The sequence below is a fragment of the Sceloporus occidentalis genome, unplaced genomic scaffold, assembly GCF_023333645.1.
Source record: "Sceloporus occidentalis isolate IW3139 unplaced genomic scaffold, rSceOcc1.0.p SCAF_4, whole genome shotgun sequence".
In the NCBI taxonomy this organism is placed as follows: domain Eukaryota; kingdom Metazoa; phylum Chordata; class Lepidosauria; order Squamata; family Phrynosomatidae; genus Sceloporus; species Sceloporus occidentalis.
The window spans coordinates 31,566,325-31,589,663 of record NW_028316984.1 but is presented as its reverse complement, the minus strand read 5'-3'; the positions used below and the strand labels follow the sequence as shown (position 1 = coordinate 31,589,663).

At 42.4% G+C, this 23,339-nt stretch overlaps 1 protein-coding gene across 3 annotated transcripts in view; it reads left to right on the top strand.

Moving 5' to 3' along the window:
* Window positions 1–18,897: 18,897 nt before the first annotated feature.
* ITPRID2 (ITPR interacting domain containing 2) overlaps window positions 18,898–23,339 on the top strand; it is an 85,491-nt gene continuing 81,049 nt past the window's right edge. For 2 of the 3 annotated variants that reach the window (XM_089519628.1, XM_089519625.1), the window contains exons 1-3: window positions 19,162–19,262; window positions 20,217–20,571; window positions 23,176–23,221. In XM_089519628.1, the coding sequence (XP_089375754.1) occupies window positions 20,385–20,571; window positions 23,176–23,221 (233 nt within the window). In that variant the 5' untranslated portion in view covers window positions 19,162–19,262; window positions 20,217–20,384. The other variant, XM_089519627.1, reaches the window with a different exon arrangement.

The following is a 23,339-nucleotide window of genomic DNA, read 5'->3' as shown; positions in this document are numbered from 1 at the left end:
CACTCAGAGAATCATCTTGAGAATTTTTGCTATGTGGAGTCCCATATAAGTGTTGTTAATAAATTAATAATCAATAAATCAAACTCCAGTTTCTTAACAGTTACACAAAATATAAGTGGGTTGCACGATTCTTGGACTTATTATTTTACAACTGTTGTCAACGCTCTCCAAACGTTTATCTATATATGGATAGTGCAATTATTTTGAACATAAATCACAGAATGAGGAATGACCTAAAATATGAACTTAATCTGCAGAATCCATCAACAGTTTGCCTAGCAATCTCAGGCCTTCATCAGCTTTCTTTTACCTTAGGACATAAATAGACAACATGTTTAGATCTGGGAGCACTATCCCAAAAGGGGAAACCTGTGGAAGAGGGATAGACATGGGGGAGGGATTTGTTTAGGTCACATTCTGATGTAAATATACGTCAGTTTGCATTTCAATGATTTGAAATGTAAAAGGTGAAACTTGGTCATCCTTCAAAAATTCATGGTGCTATGAATATGTTAAAATGTTCCAAATGCTTAGGATCAACCAAACATAATATTGAACTTGATGGATTCATTCATTGATAATAAGGAGCCAGTGTCTGAGCATGCTCAGATCTGGCGGTAGGCAGGTAACTCCTCCATCTGTCCATCCACAATCACCCCATGCATTAGTTCACACAAACACCACAATACGGCCATCCATTCATACTCCCCATATGCGCTCTCGCTCTCTCTCTCTCTCTCTCTCTCTCTCTCTCTCTCACACACACACACACACACACACAGGGTGACCTTTTCCTTGACATGTCCTACATTTCAATCTTCTGTCTGGAGGTCTGGGAGGAATTGCAAAATGTCATTTATTTTGAGTGATAAAACCTGTCCTTATGTCATCCCAGCAGGCAAACAAGAGGCAGCTCAACAGATTTATTAGTGTTCCAGCTGCTGCAAAGCGCTTCTTAGGCCCCATTCCCACTGGCTTATAACGCAGATCAAAATCGAATTAGGGGTGCATCATTTCCATTTGAGTGCGCATTTGATCCTCACTGTGCCGATTTTGTTCCTATTGGAATTCGGATCTCATCCCCATATATTTGATTTTTTTCTTGGAAAACCCGAATCAGTGGTGGATAAACCGGTTTAAAAAGAGTGCACATTTTTAGAGGTTTTTCCTGTGCCTCCTGAGTCTGATTTGGGGCAAATAATGGGAACGAAAGGGTGTCTGATTCGGGAACTTGGGGATGGGAGGAGCAGTGCTCAAGGGGCTGGCCTGGGGGTGTCACCCGCTTGTTCTCTTTCCTGCATTGCCGGTGGCATTTCCCCGTTCTCATAGCCTTTCCCCCAGTGGAGTGGGAAGCAGGGTAAGGCGATCGCTCTACATTGACCTCCAAATGCAGTAAACACATTACGCCCCCTGTAACCTCCCCCCTGCTCCACATTCATAGACCGACGTGTGAGGAGACCCATTGAACACCATTTTTTAACTATTCTTTTTTCTTTTTCTTTTTCTTTTTTTGCCTCTGCCTGAGCAGCAGATTGGTTTTGCATTACATGCCTGCTTGATCACCCCCCCCAGACAGCCCAGGGAGCAATGGGGGGGGGGCAAAGGGATTTGGGGTGAATAGAGGCTCCTTCTCTCTTTCCCAGAGGAACTGTGGGAAGAATCATAGAATCATAGAGTTGGAAGAGACCGCAAGGGCCATCCAGTCCAACCCCCTGCCATGCAGGAAATCCAATCAAAGCATCCCCAATAGATGGCCCTCCAGCCTCTGTTTAAAGACCTCTAAGGAAAGAGACTCCACTACACTCTGAGGGAGTGTGTTCCACTGTCAAACAGCCATTACTGTCAGGAAGTTCTTCCTAATGTTGAGGTGGAATCTCTTTTCCTGTAGCTTGCATCCATTGCTCCGAGTCCCAGTCTCTGGAACAGCTGAAAACAAGTTAGCTCCCTCTTCAGTATGACATTCCTTCAAGTATTTAAACAGGGCTATCATATCACCTCTTAACCTTCTCTTCTCCAGGCTAAACATCCCCTGCTCCCTAAGCCGTTCCTCATAGGACATGGTTTCCAGACCTTTCACCATTTTAGTCACCCTCCTTTGGACATGTTCCAATTTTTCAACATCCTTTTTAAATTGTGGTGTCCAGAACTGGACACAATATTCCAGGTGAGGCCTGACCAAAGCAGAATAGAGTGGCACTATTACTTCCCTTGATCTAGATACTATACTTTTACTGATGCAGCCTAAAATCGCATTGGCCCTGTTAGCTGCCACATCGCACTGTTGACTTATGTTCAGCTTGTGGTCTACTTAGACTCCCAGATCCCTTTCACATGAATCTCATTCAACTATGTGTCCCCCATCCTATATCTGTGCATTTTATTTTTCTGTCCTAAATGCAGTACCTTACATTTCTCCCTGTTGAAGTTCATTTTGTTAGCTGTGGCCCAACTTTCTAGTTTATTCAGGTCATTTTGAATTTTGATCCTGTCCTCTGGGGTGTTAGCTACTCCTTCTAATTTGGTGTCATCTGCAAATTTGATAAGTATGCTCCCAATTCTGTCATCCAAATAATTGATAAAGATGTTGAATAGCACTGGGCCCATGGACACAGAAGAGCCTGGGATGCAAAGGGATTTGAGGGGAATAGAGGCTCCCTTTTCCCTTTCCCGGAGGGGAAAAGCGCCTAAGCGACTCATTGGCTGTGACGTCTAGGCGCTTGATTGACAGCTGCTTTTTAAAAAAAGAGATCCTGGAAAGGCAATGGGAACGGGGAGCAAAATAACTTGCTTCAAATTACCACGGGAACGATGAGAACAAAAATTACAATGGGAACGAAAACAGGGATAAAAATCCTGGATCTGTTTGCACCCGTTTTAATGGGAACAATAGGTCAGATTCGATTACAACTTGAAAAAAAATCCAAGTCAGAATCGCAGTGATATACGTCACGTTATATGCCCAGTGGGAATGGGGCCTTAATTGCAGGCTGCAGAGAAGACCATCATTGACCATGTGGTGGTTTTGTTTTTCTGATGGAGGTCTGAAAAGGAAAGGAAGATTTGGGTTGTTGAATCAGATCATAGACACCAAGGAGAAGTGGGGGGCAAAGTATGTGATTTGGATTGAGGTAAAGCAGAAGGACTGAGGGAGCAAATGAGGAAACAACAAATTAAATGGTTTGTTACTAGTGAAGTACAATTTTAAGCATTTGTTTTACTCAGAGACCTATAAGTATATTGCAAGCTAACAAGGCATTTTAACAAAGGTATATTCATCAGAAAACATGGTTGCGTACATAATAAAATAGAGTATATTTAATACAGGTGTCAACAAACCATATGAAAACAATGTCATTTATATTAGTATTTTTAGCTTTTATTTGATAATGCCCTACATTTTTCTTCAATGTCCCACATTTTGCAGTGTATTGTCCTTCTTTGCGGTTATGATATGTGGTCACTCGGCACACACACACACACACACACACATTTTTGGCCTTTGGAAACATTTTATACCAGTGGATCTGTTTAGTTCAACCCATTTGGAAGGACTTATCCTGGATAGGGATAGCCCTTTAAAAGCTCAGATTTAATGGGATCTGCAAAAGGAACATCTTTTCCCAGTCAGAGAAGGGACGGTGCTCTTCATGCCCATCAGTTCCTACCTCATCATAAGGTTGAGTTGACTAGCATCTGAGATCAGATATGTATTTATTTTAGTTGTTTTGATACTACCCCATAACCAAATTCCTTTAGGCAGCTTCCAGTGCTTCTAAGTTACAGACAAATCACTGTGAAAGGACCATCTAGGAAAAACTGAATGAGAGTTCTTGCCATAAAAATGTGTTATCATTCAGTTTCCCCTGTTCTTATCCCAAGAGGAGAATGTGATTCAAATGAACAAGATGGTGCACTTTTGCCTCTACTGTGTTCTTATTCTTGCTAGGCAAAGGCAGATGTGGGGGAGTTGTCAGTCACTGAGTTTTTCCTTCCCTCTGTCATGGAAAATAGATCTCCACCCACCAGAACCTTCTGCATTGTATTAATAAATATATGCAAAGAGCATTTGTTTTAAGTGGAGAAAATTGCTCACACCACAAGTATGTGGAGAGACAATTCAAGTCTAAGAAGTCAACAGTGATGGTTTTTCATTCTCTGAGAATTTGCTGCAGACACATTCAAAGCCATTAATTACGATGCCTTTGGAGGAAAACACAGTCACACCTTGTTCAGGTCCCTTGGTACAATGCAGTGTTTGGTCTCACAGAACTAATTTGTTCTTGCAGCTGGATGAGGTTCATCCTGCCTTTTCGCAACTCCAGGTAACAGTTTTCTTGTTGTTAACAGGAGGATGGTTCCCACAGGAACTGATCATTATCTCATGCAAGAAGACACAGCATCCCAGGCGGTGTAAATGTGTGAGAATGCAAAAGGGAGATCTTCTCCTTCCCCTTTGCAAAGTGTCAGCATTGTGTATGCTCATAGCAGTAAAATACTCTTGACGAAAAGCAGATATCAGGTGTCTTTTAAATGCATGTAAAAATCCACTGACTTTTAAGCCAGGAAGAAAAACAGACAATATGTAGTTCAATACTGTCTTTACTCAGACTTCCTTTCTTTCAAGCAACAAAAGGGAAGAACAGCATCATCAGAAGTTACTGAGTTCTAACCCTTAGCATTTGATTGTATCAAAATTATGCATACAAAACAATTGCACTAGCTTTTTTAAAAAATCTGACTACTGTTGAATATTGGGATAAATGACAAACAAACATTGCCCTGTTTTGGAAGAGACAGTACTGATATCTGTTATCCCATTTCCTCCCTAGCTGCTTTTAAAATGTTCAGTTTCACTCTGCTTCCATCTCCTTGCTTTGTCCTCACCTTAATTCAGTTGCTGCAAACTGAATGCAAAGCACAAAAGTGGTTTGCTCTCAACTCACCTGGGGGAGGGGGGGGCGGTGAGAGAAAGAAGGGAATTGTTTCCTTCCCAGTAGGTTCAGGCACAAGCAAAGTGCTGCGTCAGCATCTTTTAGTTTGTCTCTTATTCCTTGGTGATAACCTTTGCCATCTTGTCCACACTCTGAAATTGCTTGGCTACACAACACGAAACAATGGCGCTTTACAGACCGCCCAAAAGGGCAGTCTACTGGTGCCCGTGTTTGCTGCGCAAGGGAACCACAGCAGACAAACTCTGCGGTTCCCCAGCGCAGCAAGAAGAACCCGCAAAAAGCGGGTTCTTCTTGCGGAGCCATTGTTACGTCGCAAGGCGCCAATGGCACCCTTGCGGCGTCACAAGGGTGCCGAGACATGCGGATGCTAGGCATCCGTCACGTCAAAATGGCGGCGCCCATCTCTATAGGGTGCCGCCATTCTGACACCCTCGTTACGTGCGAGGGGCAAGGCGCGTCAGGAAGTGCCGCCCCTTGTGCGTAACAACGGCGCCCAATAGGTCCCGTCCAGAACGTGCCAATATTTCATTTATCTATGAAACAAGTGAGGATATGCAATCATATTTCATACTGATCGAGTTCCACAGAATGCCTCAATCCCATCAAGACGTAACATCATTATTCACATCAAATGGGACTCAATACATTTGTTTTCTTCTGCTCTTATACTTCTGTGTGTTGTACTGTGTGCCTTCAAGTCATTTCCGACTTATGGTGATCCTAAGGCAACCCTATAATGGGGTTTTCTTGGCAAGATTTGTTCAGTTGAGGTTTGCCATTGCCTTTCCCTGAGAGCATATGACTTGCCCAAGGTAACCCAATGTGTTTCATGGCCAAGCTGGGAATTGAACCCTGGTCGCCAGAGTCATAATCCAACACTCAAACCACAACACCACACTGGAAGGTTTATTTGTCCTTCATATTTTCTAAGTACCTACTGTCCTTTTATTTCACCTTATAGGTTATGGTTATCTTTATCACTTGTATAGTTTTCAAGAATTTTTTGTGCCCATTCTGTTCTTTTCTGTTTAATAGTACTATTTTTGTTTCTTTTTGAATGCCTTGTATGTACCAGCCTAGCTGCTGCTAGGAGATTCAGGACTCCCTCTTGTCTGCTTCTAACTGCCTTATCTTCCACATACTTCAGGAAATGCAATACAGGATCCTTTGGTGCAGAAAATCCCCGCATTGCCTATTGACTAAGACAGAGTAGCCCTGAAGTATCTTCTCATTGTTGCATGATTCCAATATCTGCCTTTGTTTATGCCATAAATCTTATATAATTTGCAAGGTGTAAGGAACCATTGCAATGCAATCTTACAGGAGTTCTCTCACAGAACAGTGAGACACACCTGTAACCACTTTTTCTAAAAAAATTGTCTTTGTGTATAATGTCTTACTGGAGAAATCCTTTATTTCCTAAATGAAGATCTGTGACAAATTTTGGTTTCATACTTTACCTGCAGGACCTTACTCTGAAAGATTCACCCTAACAATTCAGAAGCAGACTAGACATTGTACTGTGGTTGACAATGAATATATTCAGCCTATTTTAAGAATGTACTGAACCTAAGGATACATGCAGACTACAGTTAGCTGATGTCAGTTCAATCTTACTTCACAGAATTGTTTAGGAGGATTAGATTGGCACTGTCCATAGTTCTGTCTTTCAGTAGGAGAAAACAGTCATAAAATCACCTGGAAGAGTAGGAGCACAGGCACCAAGGTCCACTTTAGCACCTGCTAACTGAAGTAATAATCTCACTTGGGTTTATAGTAGGATGAAATAAAGTGGGACTCTATAGCTCCACACTCATCAGTATTTCAGTCAGTCCAATATACTGGACTGTATGTGTTGCTTTAGTGACCTGGTTTACTAAACCATAACCTTTATGTGATTACACTTGTCAGACAAATTACTATTTATACCATTAAATATTGAAATGCTTCTTTCTTTTCCAATTCATTTAGAGGTCCATAGTTGGGTTATGCAAACTGTTTCATAGTCACTGACTGGCCCAAGAGGGCATATTGTTCATGTTAAGAAAAGGAATTATTTGTACTGCAATTAGTAAAACATACTGAATTCATTACACCCACAGTCCACAGGTCAGAGGAGCATGCAACCCAGATGTCAGTGTTCAACAACTATTCTTTTTTCTTTAAATTGCAAGAGGATCCCACTCCATATCTCCCACATATCACACAACATTTTTAGAACTGAGTTCTTTGCTTCCAAAACTCAACCACCTGGTTTACAAAGCCAAAGTGTGGAAATGGTACCTTTCAGGAGAGAAACAGTAAGTCATGCCATCTGGGGGATTCTGGGAGTTAAGAAAATAACTTTTTCCAAGTCTGATGGCACATCAAGAAATGCAAGGTGTATAACTGAGGACCTCTGGTTCAGTGTGCAGCTTTCCTTTGCAGTAAGCTATCTAAACTCCAGCTCATACTGCTCAGGGCAGTAGAGTGTTCTTAGTCTTCTGGCTTGGCCCTGTCCATCCAGGCTGGCTACTAGATCCTACTGGACCAGACTGTTGAAGTCTACCTGTTTGAACTGGAACCTTGCCTGAGCAGTGTGCTTTTTGTGTGTCCCTTGGCATCAACTCAATTCCTGGCTCACTTCTGATGGCAGCTTTGACACTATGTAATTTGTCTTGCTGTAAATAAAAGTACTCAATGACTTTTGCTTAATATCTGGTTACTTTCCAGAATAACTGCTTCACACTTGGGTGTGGGGGTCACATTTTTGAACACTCCCTTTCATTTAAAAATAAGCTTTTATTTTTTCATTTTTTATTATTTTTAAACACAAACAATTTAATTTATAATCAAAATATACAATCAAAGAGAAAGAAGCCAAAGGAAAAGGGCGAAGAAGATAAAAAGAAGGAAAAGAAGAAGAAAGAAAAACACTGAAGAGAGAGAGAGAGAGAGAAAAACAAAACAAAACAAGACAAGACAAAAATGACATGCAACTAATACACAGTATGGCTCTATTCCCCCCCCCCCCCCAGTCCTAACTGTAATGGAAAGAAAAATAAAAAAGGAAAAATATTATTCTATTGTTACAGATCCAACTCAATAATAATTTTAAATTAATAATAACCATAGCCACAGATTATTACATTATTAGATTTTTTTTGTTTTGTTCAAAAAGTCCATAAACAGTTTCCAGCCTTTCAAAAAGTCTTCAGTTATCCTTTAGAGGCCATGTTAATTTGGCCATTTGGGCCCAAAAGGATCTGGTAATTTTAACAGCCCACAAACTCCTTGCAAGTCAAAACAACAGAACAACTTGTGGCACCTTAAAGGCTAACAAATTTTGGTTTGTTTCTTTGTTGCATAAGCATTTATGGATTAGGGTCCACTTCCTCAACCCAGGGACGTAGCCAAGGGGGGGTCCTTGGGGTCCGGACCCCCCCTTCCATTAGAAAAATGAATGGTACGTTCTGCTGCGCCACCACACCCAAGCCCCATTATAATGGTGGCACTTAGTCTGGACCCCCCCCCTTCCTAAAATCCTGGCTACGTCCCTGCTCAACCGATGGTTAAGTACTGTGATGGTAAACAGCCTACTGAAATCACTGGGATTTGCACTATCAAGTCATCTGGGGGCTACATCAGAGGTCCATACATTTCAAATAACAAAACTTATTTTCCTTTTTAAAAAGGATTATTTCAGACCTGACTGTGAAAGTTCTGTGACTTTTCAGTTCTGCCTGTGTTCTGGGGCAAGTGTTAGTTTGAAATAGACTAAACATGGAATTATTTATCCATGATTTATGGCAATACGTCACAGTAGTTCCTGGTGTGATTCCATTTTAGTGTCATTTGTTCCTGTGCTGAGTATGTCTAAACCAATTTTCCAATTGTGTAGGGGAAAGTTTAAATACAGACCCATAGCCTGAAATGAGGGCTAATAATTTAAGATACACTACCATCCCAAGTGGTTGCAGCACATTTGGAGAGAGTTGCTGCAGCTCAAAGTTGTCCTATCTCAAATCAGCAAAAACAATATTCTTTTTCAAATTTTTTTTTAAAAAAACACACCTTTCAACCAAAATTTCACTATGCATATGTAAATACATTTAGGTAGTGGGTATGATATTGTAATTTGAAGGTATATAGTTTTAATTTTGCTAGTTGTTCATGTCACAACTATTAGTATTACATCCAGTGCTATATGGGAATTAGGAGTTACAAGTAACATTAGTGCAAAAAAAGCATTGCTAAGGATTCTGTATGGTGTGAAATGGGAGGAAGAGGTCAATGGGGGGGGGGGCAATATCATGAGATACTGCACCAGGTGACACCAATCCTAGGGATGCCACTGGCAGAGTTTAGGTTGTCATGAAAGAAAGGAATCTTTTATTGCCAGGGATGGGAAGAAATGCATATGAAATTTTCAGTTTCATGAGCCAAAGGTTACATTGGGTGTGGTGCACCTTGATTTGAGTGGGGGTACATTTTATTGTTCTGCCTTAGACAGAAAAATGTCTTGAGCCAGTTCTATCTCTTTGGTCTGAATGAACAAATGATAAAACAATATTTTGGTGCGGGAGGACATGGTGTTGAATTCAGACCTATCATGTTTAGAGTAACATCCTAGGAATTAATGGGACTAGTTACTTCAGTTCCATTGGTTGAAAGAGGCATGATCCCTGCGATGGACTGAAATCTGGAAACAACCATGAACCTTGTGTTCTCACAAAATCAGTTTTCTCAAACGCTTGGTTCACCTCTATAGGAAAGCTCCTGTCTTCCTGACGGAAATGAATCAGTCAATGGAATTATTTATTATTATTATTATTATTACACTTTATTTCTAAAGTGCTGCAATTATATGGAACAATGGAACTGAAGTAACTTCTCTGAAGATGCCAGCCACAGATGCTGGCAAAATGTCAGGAAGAAACTCTTCTAGAACATGGCCACATAGCCCAAAAAAACCCACAAAAAGCTATGGATGCCAGCCATGAAAGCCTTCGACTTCACATTGGAAACTAAGAATCTCTTCAAAACAACGAGGTACTTTTCAAGTTTTTGAAATGGAAGAAAGCTGCCACACCTATTCTGCTTCTCAGGTTGTGCTACGAATAACCCATGTTGTAAAATGTATGTGTGAAAAGGCAAGTTAGTAATGCTTTCTCCCTTACTTTAATGAGCTAGGAAGTATGTATGATTTATATGCAAGGCTGTCCTGTTCAGGTGAGTATTCTGTCTACTTGGCAGGCTAGTTTTCTAGCAAGAGGCTGTATGCTGCTGTTCCAAAATGCAATGAAGTACACAGTGAGGAGCCCTGGAGCCGATCTGTCATGCACCCAACACAAGCCAGGCTGGGAAAACATTTCTTCCAATATGGAAGCTGCTCCATTTTATTATCACAACCATCTTGTGAAGTAGGCTAGAATGAGAAAGTGTAGCTGACCCAAGATCACACAGTGAACTACATGACTGAGCAAAAATTGCCCTTCCACCAGTTCAAAGTTGAATAAGATAAATATGATTCTGTACATATAAACCTAAATGAAGCATCTGCTGCTTTGTCTATTAAGCGTCTAAAAATTCCTGGGAAATATGACCAAGGAGGTTCTGAATGTGAAGGAAGACTATCATTAAGTATTCTTCCCCTCCCCATGCTCAGCACCCACTACTGGTGCTTAAGCTTTTAATAATGCCTGTATTTCTTCATTTTTTAATAGATATGCTTCTAAATTGACTTTAACTCTAGTCTGATTATATTTTCAGTTACATACATTTTACTGATACTCTTTGTATCTATGTTGAATTTTTGTAAGCTGCCTTGAGTCCCAGGAATGGTGAGGAAAGATGAGACATAAATAAATGGAAAGACAAACAGCCCTCCTTCCAACCACTATCTTGAGGGGGAGAGAGGCCTGTTATGTTTTATTTTGACTTTGGATATTGTATTCCTGTTGTACACCGCTTTGATCTAATTTGGAAAAGCGGTATATAAATAAACATTATTATTATTATTATTATTATTATTAAATAATAGTAATCTACCCAATTAGCTATCTCCTCTGGACATGCAATTTCCAGGCAATAGGAAGCCCTTGCTGGTGGAGATTTGAGTATAAATGTGTGTGCAGAGAGGAGTTGTAACAAAAAAAAAGTTCTGTGTCTGATAGAGATGATGATGATGATGATGATGATGATGATGATGATGATGATGATGATGATGGAGAGCCAGCGTGGTGTTGTGGTGTGAGTGTTGAACTATGACTCTGGAGACCAGGGTTCAAATCCCAGCTTGGCCATGGAAACCCACTGGCTGACCTTAGGTATGTCACACTCTCTCAGCCTCAGAGGATGGCAATGGCAACCCCCCCTCTGAAGAAACTTACCAAGAAAATCCCATGATAGATTCACCTTAGGATCACCATAAGTCAGAAATGACTTGAAGGCACACAACAACAAAGGAGATGATTGAGGCTGTGTCCACACAGTGGAAATAATCCAGTTTGACCCCACTTTAACTGCCATGGCTCAATGCTATGGATTTCTGGGAATGATAGTTTGTTCAGGCATCACAGCAAACAAACTACCATTCCCAGAATGCCATAGTATTGAGCCATGGCAGTTAAAGTGGTGCCAAACTGGATTATTACTGCTGTATGGATGCAGCCTATGTCAGAAAACTCTCTATTATAAACTAGCTATGTACAGGTTGATGCTCTCCACATACATATCTTGTTCAATAAACTTTTAAATGTATGCACATTATGAGCACGCACACACGCACACACATTCCTTTCAGAGAGCCGGACTGAAAGGATTTTTAAAAGGACTTTACCAGAGCCATGGTAAAGGAGGTCTATCTGACTCCCAGGAAAGAACACAACACATTACTGGACAGCACTGAAGATAAATTGCTTTTCGTTTCTAAGGTCAGCTTTCTACAACCTTCCACATGTTTTGGATTACAACTCCCATTGGTCCTGGCTAGCAGATCTATAGGAGAAGGATCAAGGAAAATGAACACCCATATATATATCTAAAGTGCCCCATGGGGAGAAATGCTCTTCTAGGCCTTAAGATTTATTTTTGAAAAGATTTGGATTCTCAGAGAGTGCTACCTGCTTTAATCTGCTTAACTAAAGTTTTAGAGAGAATAAAAGGTTCAAATGAATTCAAATAAGATTTTGAAAGGTTCCAGTTGCCAGCAGTTTCATGGAGTGCTGACAAAATCCGAAGAGGATTATTAGACTTTAGCCCTTAGCAATGAACACACAGAAGCCAGACTGACTCAGGCAAAACTGTTGCATTTGACTGTTTAAAATAATTAGCTTTGGGTGTTACATAGTGCCAGCCCAAAGGATTTTGAAGCCTAAAGGGAAACTTCAAATGGCACCCCCATTATATCAAAGTCTTTAAAGTTTCACTGTATCATTCAAACATCAGTGACTCTTATATTTTACCTCCTGAAGCAATCTGCCTTACATTGTTGCGTGGTAGGGCTAGCCTTGGCATTATATGTTTTCAGTGTTCCTGATTAAAGAGCTCTCTCTAAGTTAGTGACTAAATAAGAGGCGAACAATTGTGGCCTTCCAGACTCTTTTGGACTGGAATCCCATAATCCCTCACCATTGGTCATGCCGGCTAGGACTGATGGGAGCTATAGGCCAAGAAGAACATCTGGAAGGCTGCAGTTACCCCTCCCTGTGCTAGACAATTTTCTAAAATCACCATTCTTTGTTTAATTACATTTTGACCTGCACTAAGGCCTTTGCCAGGGAACCTTTGCCATGAAAATTGGAAGACCAATCATTCATTCAACCAACTATTTTGGGCACCAGTAAAACTAGATTTTAAAACAAGAATGGGAAGAGCTGCCACTGCTGCTTTATTAAAACCCCCTTCCCCAGCATTTATAGATTCTTGCCTCAAACTAGAAATAACTCCTTACTTTTCTGGCCTGAAAATGAGACCACAAAAGAGAGGGAGGAGGCATTCTCAGCTCAAGATTATGGAGCATCTAAATTATATTGCCACCCTATTATTCCACATATTTTAAGTGTTGCTCTGCTATGTAAAAGACATTGATTGTACACTATTTTGAATTTTAATGTGTTTTATTGGTTGTCAGTTTGAATTCTACCCCTGTTGCCCACTGCTTTGAAGGTCATGTATGGGAAGTCAACATGGTGTAGTGGGCTGAGTGTTGGACTGCAACTCTGGAGACCAGGGTTTGAATCCCTGCTCAGCTATGGAAATCCACTGGGAGACCTCAGGCAAGTAATATTCTCTCAGCTTCACAGGGAAGCAAAAGCAAATTTCTTTCAAACAAATCTTGCAAAGAAAACCCTGTGATAGGTTTGCCTTAGTGTCTCCATAAGTTGGAAACTATTTGAAAATACACAACAACAAATGGGAAGCAGTGCAAAAACTGGGTAAGGAATAATAAGTATAATACATCAATAAAAAGAGGCATTTATTTTGTAATAAAACATGGCTGCAGTATTACCCTGTTCAACATGGATAGGCAAACAGCAATATGGAAATTTTTAAGCACTTGTGTGCCTTAAATAATTAAACACTTCCGACTTGCAGGTTTACCTTGTTTTACTGTTAACTTGATGATGTGGGGAGAGGATTAGTAATGAGCAAGAACCTCTCAGCTGCTCCTTGAAAAGCCTCTCTTAAGTGCCATGGGGCACTGCTGGACACCCCAGGGCTTCAGGAAAAGGCTTTTGTGGGATTCTCCACCTAGTCCATTGCAGAAAAGCAACTTTAGCATTTGTTAAGGACACCTATCTGAAACAGGGAGTGGTCAGAACACATTACTATAATACAATTTTTCTGTGATCTAAGACAGCCTGAGGTTTTCTAGAAGGCAACATTAAGACTTTCTTGTTCTGGACTGTGTTTTCAGGTATATTTAGCATCACTAGTACGTAGGGAAATAGTTCTTCACAAAACACACAGGCCAAATAAGGTGGCTTCTGGATGCTTTGGGGCATGAGGTTCAAATGATGCACGTCCCCAGAGCAGCCAGAAGCCATCCAATGCTGCCACAAAAAGGAGTTGGTTTAAACTGACTCCTACTTTTTAAAGAAGCAATGAGAACTGTAATTTTAGCAATTTTCTCCCAACTTCAACAAAATTTTCAACAATCAGAGTTTTAAACTCATTTGACAATTCAGAACTTCTTCTGTGCAAAATTCACATATGGTCATTTCCCATAAGAAACAGCATTTTTTGCACTGGAAACAACAGAGAAAACATCCCTCCATATAAATAATATTTTCTGATCAGAATATGCTCTATTCTGTACAGAAAATGCTATTTCTTATGCAAATCACCCATGCGGGAATTTTGCGCACAATAAGCTCTGAATTGCAAAGATTCTGTCAGTCCAGGATTCTTTCACGGCACACAAAAACATGCTGGTTTGTTTGTTTGTTGCTGGGTTTTTTTATTTATAATTTTTGAATATTTCTGAATAATCTTTCTATCCCTAGTAATGCTGGTGGGACAGAAGTCCAGTGCTCTACTTAGCAGAAGACCAAGACAGAAAACAACTACAGACAAGCTGACTCTCATTTTTGAAGTCAGTGAAGTAATACATTACCTTAAAATGCTACACGTTGACAAATAACACTACCCTCCAGATTCTAAAATTGTACACTGTTTAACACTGTCAGGTTGCTTTTATTTTAAATTATGCTGTGCAATAATTACCATAAACATCTGACGATATAGGACTGCAGTGTGCAGCTTGATCCAACTACAGTATTAATTGGCTTAGTTCTTCAGCCAAGCAACTTCTATAATGCAGTATTCTGTGGATGTCTTTTGGGGTCAAATTAGATATATTTTAGAGCCAAAACATAACAAATTGCCTGATGCTTTTAAAAAAATTAATAGCAAATATGGCTGAGGAGTACTGATTTAGATTAGGACCTTGGCAGGCTCTTATCCTCACCCAAATGCTTATAAGACTATAGTTATTTGTGTATTTTTTGGGCTATGTGGCTGTGTTTTAGAAGAGTTTATTCCTGACGTTTCACCAGGATCTGTGGCAGGCATCTTCAGAGAATGCAGGCAAGGAGTGAGTGGGGTATATATATTGTGTGACCCTTGGTTGAGAGGAAGTGATTTACATGGTAATCTCTGTGTTTGTCTATTGAATGGCAAGGCGTCAGGATGTCTATTTAATTAGTGATCCATTGTCTGCTGAGAACCCCCCCCCCCCCCCAACCCTGGCTGGTTTTCATTTGCACACTGGGTCTTGATTTTGATGTTTTTCAGGACTGGTAGCCAAACTTTGTTTACTTTATGGGTTTCTTCTTTCCTGTTGAAGTTGTCTAGGTGTTTGTGGATTTCAATGGCTTCCCTGTGCATTCTGACTTGGTAGTTGTTGGCATGGTCCAGAATTTCAGTGTTTTCAAATAGCATTTTGTGCACAGGATGGTTTGTAACATGTTATGCTACTGCTGATTTTTCTGGCCAACCAGGTCTGCAGTGTTTCTCGTGTTCCTTGATTTGTGTTTGAACACAGTGTAAAGTCCTGCTGTGAGAGGGTCTCTCCTGTCCTTCGCTGAGCACCGCATTTGCTGGATTTTCTTGGTTGGTTTGTAGATCATTTGGTGGTTGTGTTTTCTCACCAGTTCCCCTATTCTATCTGTGACTCCCTTGATGTATGGTAAAAATACCTTCCCTTTGGGTGGTGGTTTGTCTTCATTCCTCTGGGTTTTTCTAGGTCTGTCAGCCCTTCTGATCTCTGAGCTTGAGTAACCATTAGTGTGTAAAACCCAGTCTAGGTATTTCAATTCATCTTCCAGGAAGTGGTGTTAACAAATCCTTTTTGCATGGTCTACCAGTGTTTTTATTGTGCTTCTTTTTTGTCCTGGATGATGGTTGGGGTTCTTGTGCAGGTAAATGTCTCTGTGTGTAAGTTTTCTGTATATTGTGTGGCCCAACCGTTGGTTCAGTTTGCAGATAACCAGAATATCCAAGAATGGCAATGTTGCCTCCTTTTCTTTTTCGGTCCTGAATTGGATGTTTGGGTAGGTGTCGTTCAGATGGTTCAGAAACAGGGCCAGATGTTCTCCGTGGCTCCAAATGGTGAAAGTGTCATTCACATATCGGAACCATGCTGTAGGCTTTTTGGTGCTGTTTCCAGAGCTTGTTTTTCAAAGTGTTCCGTGTAAAAGTTTGCTATCACGGACCTCAGAGGGCTTCCCATGGCTACCCTATCTCTCTGCTCATATAATCCATTGTCCCACTGGAGGTAGCGTGTGGCAAGGCAATGTTTGAACAAGGCTGTGATGTCTCCCAGAAAAATTTGTTGGTGTCCAGCAAGTGCAAATGTGTCAGAGGGTTTCCCAGCAGACAATGGATCACTAATTAAATAGACACCCTGAGTTCAAACCAAGGACTGGGATGCACTATGGCAAAAGAAAGAACATACTACAAGATTATGAAGAAATAAAAAGATGGATGCAACACAGAGAAGACCTATATAAAAGAGATGAGAAAATGAATGACACTTGGAGTGATGAACCATGCGAAGATGAATCCCATATTCTAAAAAGAGAAGTGGAAGTAGCAATAGAGAAATTGGCAAAAATAAATAATCAGGAACAGATATTTCAATTGAACTACTACAATGCACAGAGACAGAAGCAACTTTAGTCATAACCAATATATACAATACAGTGGAACCTCGCCTTACGCGGGGGATCCGTTCCGCCCCCGCCCCCTCTGTAAGCAAATTCCGCCTATGCTTGAGCCCCATTATAGTGAATGGGGCTTGTGTATGTGGTGGCGCAGCGCATGCGCACATGTGACAGCCATACACACCATTCAAAATATTACAGCATGGCTTGTTCGTAAACTGGAAGCGGTGTATGGCAAATATGGAAATCAAAACAATGGCCAACAGACTGGAAACGATCAATATACATCCCTATCCACAAAAAAGGAACACAAAACACTTCAGCAATTATAGAACCAATGCCTTAATCTCACACACAAGCAAAATTATGCTTAAAATTCTGCAGAACAGAATTTCCAACCATACATGGAGAGAGAAATCCCAGAGGTCCAAGCAGGGTTCAGGAAAGGAAGAAGGACTAGGGACCACAGTGCAAACATACAACGGCTAATGGAGTGCGCCATGGAGTTCCAAAAGAAAATTAGCATGTGCTTTATAGACTATAGCAAAGCCTTTGACGGCATAGATCATGAAAGGCCATGGAACGGCCATAAAGACATAGGAGTGCCAACACATCTGATAGTCCTAATGGGAATCTGTGCTTAGGATAGGAAGCTACTGTCAGAACAGAATGTGGAGAAACAGAGTGGCTCCCAACTGGCAAAAAGGTCAAGCAAGACTGCATCCTTTCAACTTATCTGTTCAAATTGTATGCAGGAAATATCTTCGGAAGAAGTTTAAATTCAGATGAGGGAGGAGTGACGATAGGAGGAAGAATATCAACAATCTTAGGCATGCAGACAACACCATATTACTATGTATGGGTGTAAGAGCTGGACTGTGAAGAAGGCAGGTAAGAGGAGGAACAACTTATCTGAGATGTGGTGCTTGAGAAGAATGGTGAGAACTTTGGCCACATCATGAGAAGGCATGGCTCAGTAGAAAAGACAATAATGCTAGGAAAGGGAGAAGGCAACAGAAAGAGAGGAAGACCACACGGATGTATGGACTCAATCATGGAGGAGATGGGCCTGAATCTACAGGCCCTAAGCTGAGAAATGGAGGATGGGGATCTTGGAGATCTCATCCACAGTGTTGCCATGAGTTGAAGCTGAATTGAAGGCAGCTAACAACAACAACACACAACAAAAAGCAACCTGCTCTCTCCTTCTCACGGTAGGGTCTGCCCTGCCTAAGCTCCCCCTTAACCCTGAGAGGGAGGAGGAAGAGGAGGGCACCCCAGTTTTACACATGGCTAAGGAGATTATCACACTGGCAAAAAAGACTGGGGCATAGCGGTATTGCATGATAATGCAATGATTATCACATGTAGCAGAACATTGTGATTATCCTGCAATTATCCTATGAATAAAGAGGAATTGTGGTGCTGCTTTTTATTCATGGGGATTTTCTGGGAAGAAAAAGCAGTGCTAGAATTCCTCTTTATGCATGTGATAATTGCAGGATAATCATGATGGCGCATGACGTCGTGTTTGACGGGCACATACTGCTATGCTCCCGTCTCTTTTGCCGGTGTGATCCATCTCCTAAGAAGCCCAGTGAGAGCCTGCATGGCCTAGTGGGTTGAGGGTTGTACCCTGACTCTGGAGACCAAGGTTCAACTCACTCACAGCTGGGCTGTGGAAAACTACTGGGGGACCTTGGGCCAGTCACATCTTCTCGGCCTCAGAGGAAGGCAATGGCCAACCTCTTCTGAACAAATCTTGCCAAGAAAACCCCCAAAGTCAGAATTGCCTGGAAGGCACACCACACTCAGAAGCAGCCCGGATTTACATTTCTATGGGTTTTCTCTTGTGCTTTCCTTTACTCAGGTCCTCCACTTTATTCTTGAGGATCCTCCATTTGGCGCTGCCCGGTCCTCCTTAAGGGCGAGGAAGACGCATGTGCTCAGCCAGCCACCTTCTTGCCTCCCTCAGCAGAGCTCTGAGGGAGGGAGGGAAGAAAGAAGGAAGGAAGGAAAGGAAGGAAGAAAAAAAGGAGGGAGGGAGGGGGAAGAAGGGAGGAAGGGGGTAAGGAAAGGGAGGGAAAAGGAAGGAAAGAAAGAAGGGAGGGAGGAAGAAGGGGGAAGAAGGAAGGAAGGAAGGAAGGAAGGGGAAGAGAAAAGGAAGGAAAGAAGGAAGGGGGAAGGAGGTAAAGAAGGAAGGAGGGAGGGAAGGAAGGAAAGAAGGACGGAGGGAAGGCAGGCAGGGAAGGAGGGAGGGAGGGAGGCGCCTGGGAGCCCCGGAGGAGGAAGCCCGGGGTGTCTTGGGGCGAAAGGGCTCCTCTGTCTCTCCTCAGGCAAGGCAGCAGTAGGGTTCTCTTGCGCCAAGGCTTTGCACCCCCCATCCTTCTCCAAAGCAGAAGGAAAGAAAGAAAGAAAGAAAGAAAGAAAGAAAGAAAGAAAGAAAGAAAGAAGAGGAGGAGGGCAGTAGCCTTGGCTCCCCCCTCCGGCTGCGAGGGCGGAGGAAGAGCCGGAGCCCGCCCGCCCTTCCCTCCCTCCCTTCCTAGGAAGCCCTGGTGTGTGTGTGTTGTGTGTGCTGTGTGTTTGTGAGGAGAGGAACTCCTGGATCGAGGGTCCGCTCGGGGCTGGGATCCGGTGCCAAGGGTTGGAAGGACTCCCTTCGGTGCGTGTCTGCTTGTCTCTGCTGCTGAAGGAGGAGGAGGAGGAGGAGGAGGAGGAGGGGGCTTCTTTTGCCTTGGAGGGAAGAAGAGAGCACCCCCAAAGTCTGGGCCGGGAGCGAGCAACCCCCCGCTGAGCTCCCCTTTCCTCCGAGGCTCCTGCTTCCTCCTCCTCCTCCTGGGAAGGCTTGGGGCTTGCTCCGAGGTTGCAGCTGGAGGGAGGCCCCCCGGGGCCCTTGGCCTGGGATCGCGGGGGCCAGGGCCAGCAGGGAGGGAGCCAGGGAGGGAGGGGACTGGGTTTGGGGGGTCCTGAGGGGAGGACGAGAGAGGCTCCAGAGAGAGAGAGAGAGAGAGAGGCTTACCAGGAATGGGGCAGTTCTGGGATTTTTTAAAATTAAAAATGATTTCTAAATTTTGTAATACTTGAAATGCTTTGGATTGTTTTAACTCGAGTTGTTTTAAATTTTGTTCGCCGCCTTGAGTCTCTCTATCCAGGAAAAGGAAGAGGAGTGTGTGTGTGTGTGTGTATGCTTGTATAAGTGTGTGTATATATGTGTCAGTGTGTATATGTTTGTATATGTGTGTGTGTGTGTGTGTATATATGTGTGTGTTTGTATGTGTGTATATATATGTGTGAGTGTGTATATATGTTTGTATATGTGTGTATATATGTGTATACAGTATATGTGTGTGTATACACACACACACATATAAACATACACACACACACCCCTCCTTTCTTCCCTCTCTGTGTGTGTGTGTGTATATATATATATTTATATATATTTGTATAAATGAAATCTGTGAGTCAGTGAGAGGGGTGGGGAGGGCGCGGGGTCTTTCTCCCCAGGGTGAAAAGAGCAAAGTTTGGGGCCCTTTGGCACAGGCAAGACCCTGCTCTCCTTTGGCCTCCTTTGACTGTCCAGTATTTGACTCCTGTTCTGCCTTTTGCTTCTTAGGTGGCTGGGTGTTCGCCCTCCAGGAGTCGGCCTGAGTGCCTGAGTTAGCCAGCCAGAGCAAGAGGAGGAAGAGGGGACCCTTGGAGTGAGCCTCATCAACTGGAGCTCGGCTGACTGGCCCCAAGGCCATCCAGAAGGAGAAAGAGAGGCTCCCAGCTGGGGCTCCCAATGGAGGAAGAGGAGGAGGTGGCAGTGGTGGCAGCGGTGGGCGAGGAGTGGCAAGGGGTGGCCCAGAAGAGGAAGGCCTGGGCGAAGAGCCGGGACTCCTGGCAAGCCTCCGAAGCCGAGCGGCCCTCGCCAGAAGCCCCCGAGCAAGAGGTGGCCCCGGGCAAGTTGCCCTTGGCTGCCGAAGGAGGTTGGTCTTTTTGCCTTTTTGGTGCTTGAGGTTTGCTCTCCAGTCAGCTTTGCATTGTGGCAACCCTAGGGATGCAGGGACATACACACACACCAGGCGTCCTCCATGCCCTCCATTTCAACCTTTTCTCTCCAGGAGGAGATGCTTCAAAAGGTTCACCATTTTGAGCATGAGGAAGAAGCATGAGTTCATATTCATATGCATGGGCTGTGTCCTTCATTTTTTCTTGACAGTCCTCCACTTCAAGCATACCTAAAAAGCATGAATACGTGTTTTACTTATGTGTTTAATACGTGTTTACTTACATGTTTCAGGGTTTTATTGGAACATGTCCTCTATTTTTTCTTGAAGGTCTTCCACTTCAAGCATGGCTAAAAAGCATGAATTTATACTTATGTGTTTCAAAGTTTTATTGGGGCATGTCCTTTATTTTTTTCTTGAAGGTCCTCCCCTTTGAGCATGGCTAAAAGCATGAATTTCTACTTATATTAAGTGTTTTGAGGTTTTATTGGGGTGCGTCCTCCATTTTTTTTGAAGGCCCTCTGTTTTGAGCATCACATGTTTGGACCTTTTATTGGGTTGTGTCCTCCATTTTTTAATAGTAATAGTAATAATAATAATTTTTATTATTATTTTATTTTTATCTTGAAAGACCTCCATTTTGAGCAAGGCTCAAAAGCATGAATTTCTACTTCTGTTAAATGTTTTGAGGTTTTATTGGGTTGTGCCCTCCATTTTACTCAAAGGTTCTCCAGTCTGAGCATGGCTAAAAAGCATGAATTTATATTAAGTGCTTTGAGGTTTTTATTGGGGTGGTGTCTTCCATTTTTTCTCGAAGGTCCTACATTTCGCAGTGCCTTCCTCCCTTTTGCGGTGAGGGCATCTGGTTACCCTGTATGTACGATAGTGCCACAGTCTCTCAGCCTCAGGGGAAGGCAAGGGCAGACCTTCTCTGAGCAAATATTGCCAAGAAAAACCCCATGACTGGTTTGCCGCCTTGGGGATCACCTCAAATCAGAAAGACTTGAAGGCACACAACAATGAATGAGAGAGACAACCCCCCCCCAGGACATTAGTGACCCACTGCCGTCTTTCTCCCTCACCAAAGTCATATGGTGGCATTAGTCACCCAAGGGGAAGAAATGGGTAACAGTGAAGAGTGTTGTGGCACCCAGAAGGTTCTCACTGGTTTAGGGGCATCACAAGGGGGTGCTGGTTGCACCAGGTGGCACTCTAAAGCAGGGGTGACACTGCTGTTCCCCAAACATCTGCCTTTGGGCAGAAACAGGCTGTTGCGTTCACCTGCATTCCTTTAAAACGCTGAAGAGAAGGTATGGGTGAGGTGAGGCTCAGCGCAAAGCGAAAACACTTTGTTGTTGTTATCCACCACTTGAGTCGATCTCGACCCATGGCGACCCTGGAGATGAGACATCTCCAAGACTCCCTATGCGCCACTGCTCTGCTCAGGTCCTGCTAATTCAGACCCACGACCTCCTTAAAGGACAGACCCCAGTTTTTTTAAACAGTTAAATATATATATATATAAATTTCTTATGAATTTTATTCTTTTTAATTTTTTCATACAAACATCACTCCTTACCAAATTTCCCTTTCCCCACATGAAACTATGTGTATGCAAATGCATTGAGGCGGTGGGTATGATATCGTAATTTAATAATAATAATATAAATGCATTGAGGCGATGGGTACGATACTGTAATTTAAAGGTACAATTTTAATTCTCCAAGTAGTTTATGTCACAACTGTTGCCATTGCATGCAGTGATATATGGGAATTATGATTTTTGAGTAACATTAGTACAAAAAATGGTAAAAAACATGGGAATGGGTCAGTGCAGGGGTGGCATGCCACCATGAGTTACTGCATTGGTTCTCACTAACCCCAGTGACACCACTGTTGGGATATAAGCTTCTGTGTCTGCAAAATGTTGTGACTGGACAATCATGCTTCACATGTGCAAGGAAGTCCACTGAAGCTTATCCTCCAGTGAATCTCTTAGCCTTCCAGTTGCTATAAGATTCCTCTTTTATTTTTGATGTTATCAGCAACTGAGTAATTGGGGGGGGGGGCAGTGGGAGGGGAGGTATGCTTCACCACTGTCTCATGGATCTTGGAGAGCCTTGCTTCCCAGTAAGCATGCCTAGGATTGGACAGTAGCGCAAGCCACATTTACTAAAAAGTCTTCTGTAGAACTTGTGGTGCAGTATGTTTACACATGAAGTTCATGGGGGGCTGCTCCATAAGCATGTGAAGCTTGTCCAGGGTCAGCCTGCAGGACCTCTTCTGGGAATGCTTTTGGTTTGTCCTTGAAAAATTAGGGCAATGTTGTGCATCTCTGGCCCAGAATGATTAATGTTGTGTTGTGGATAACTATTTTATGTTATGGATTTACTTTTTAATAAAACAAACAAAAATGTCATTTAGTTAAACGAAGTTTTTTGTAAATGAACAAGAAAGCTGTTATGACAAGTTTTATGGCTTTTTTTTTTTTTTAAAGATACTTTGTTGACCAATTATAATTTTGCCTTTTTGTTCTGTCTCTCTGTTTTTTGCTGTTTCCTCCCTCCTCTTGTGGTTGTCCAGGCAATATTCCAAATGAAAAGATTGCAATATGGCTTAAAGACTGTAGGTAAGTACTTCTTGAAAACAAGTATTCACTTGTCAAATGTACCTTTTTTATTTTAGGCTGAGACTGTAGCCACTTTAGAATCCATAAAATACTTTGGACTTCTTTGGCACTAAAGCGT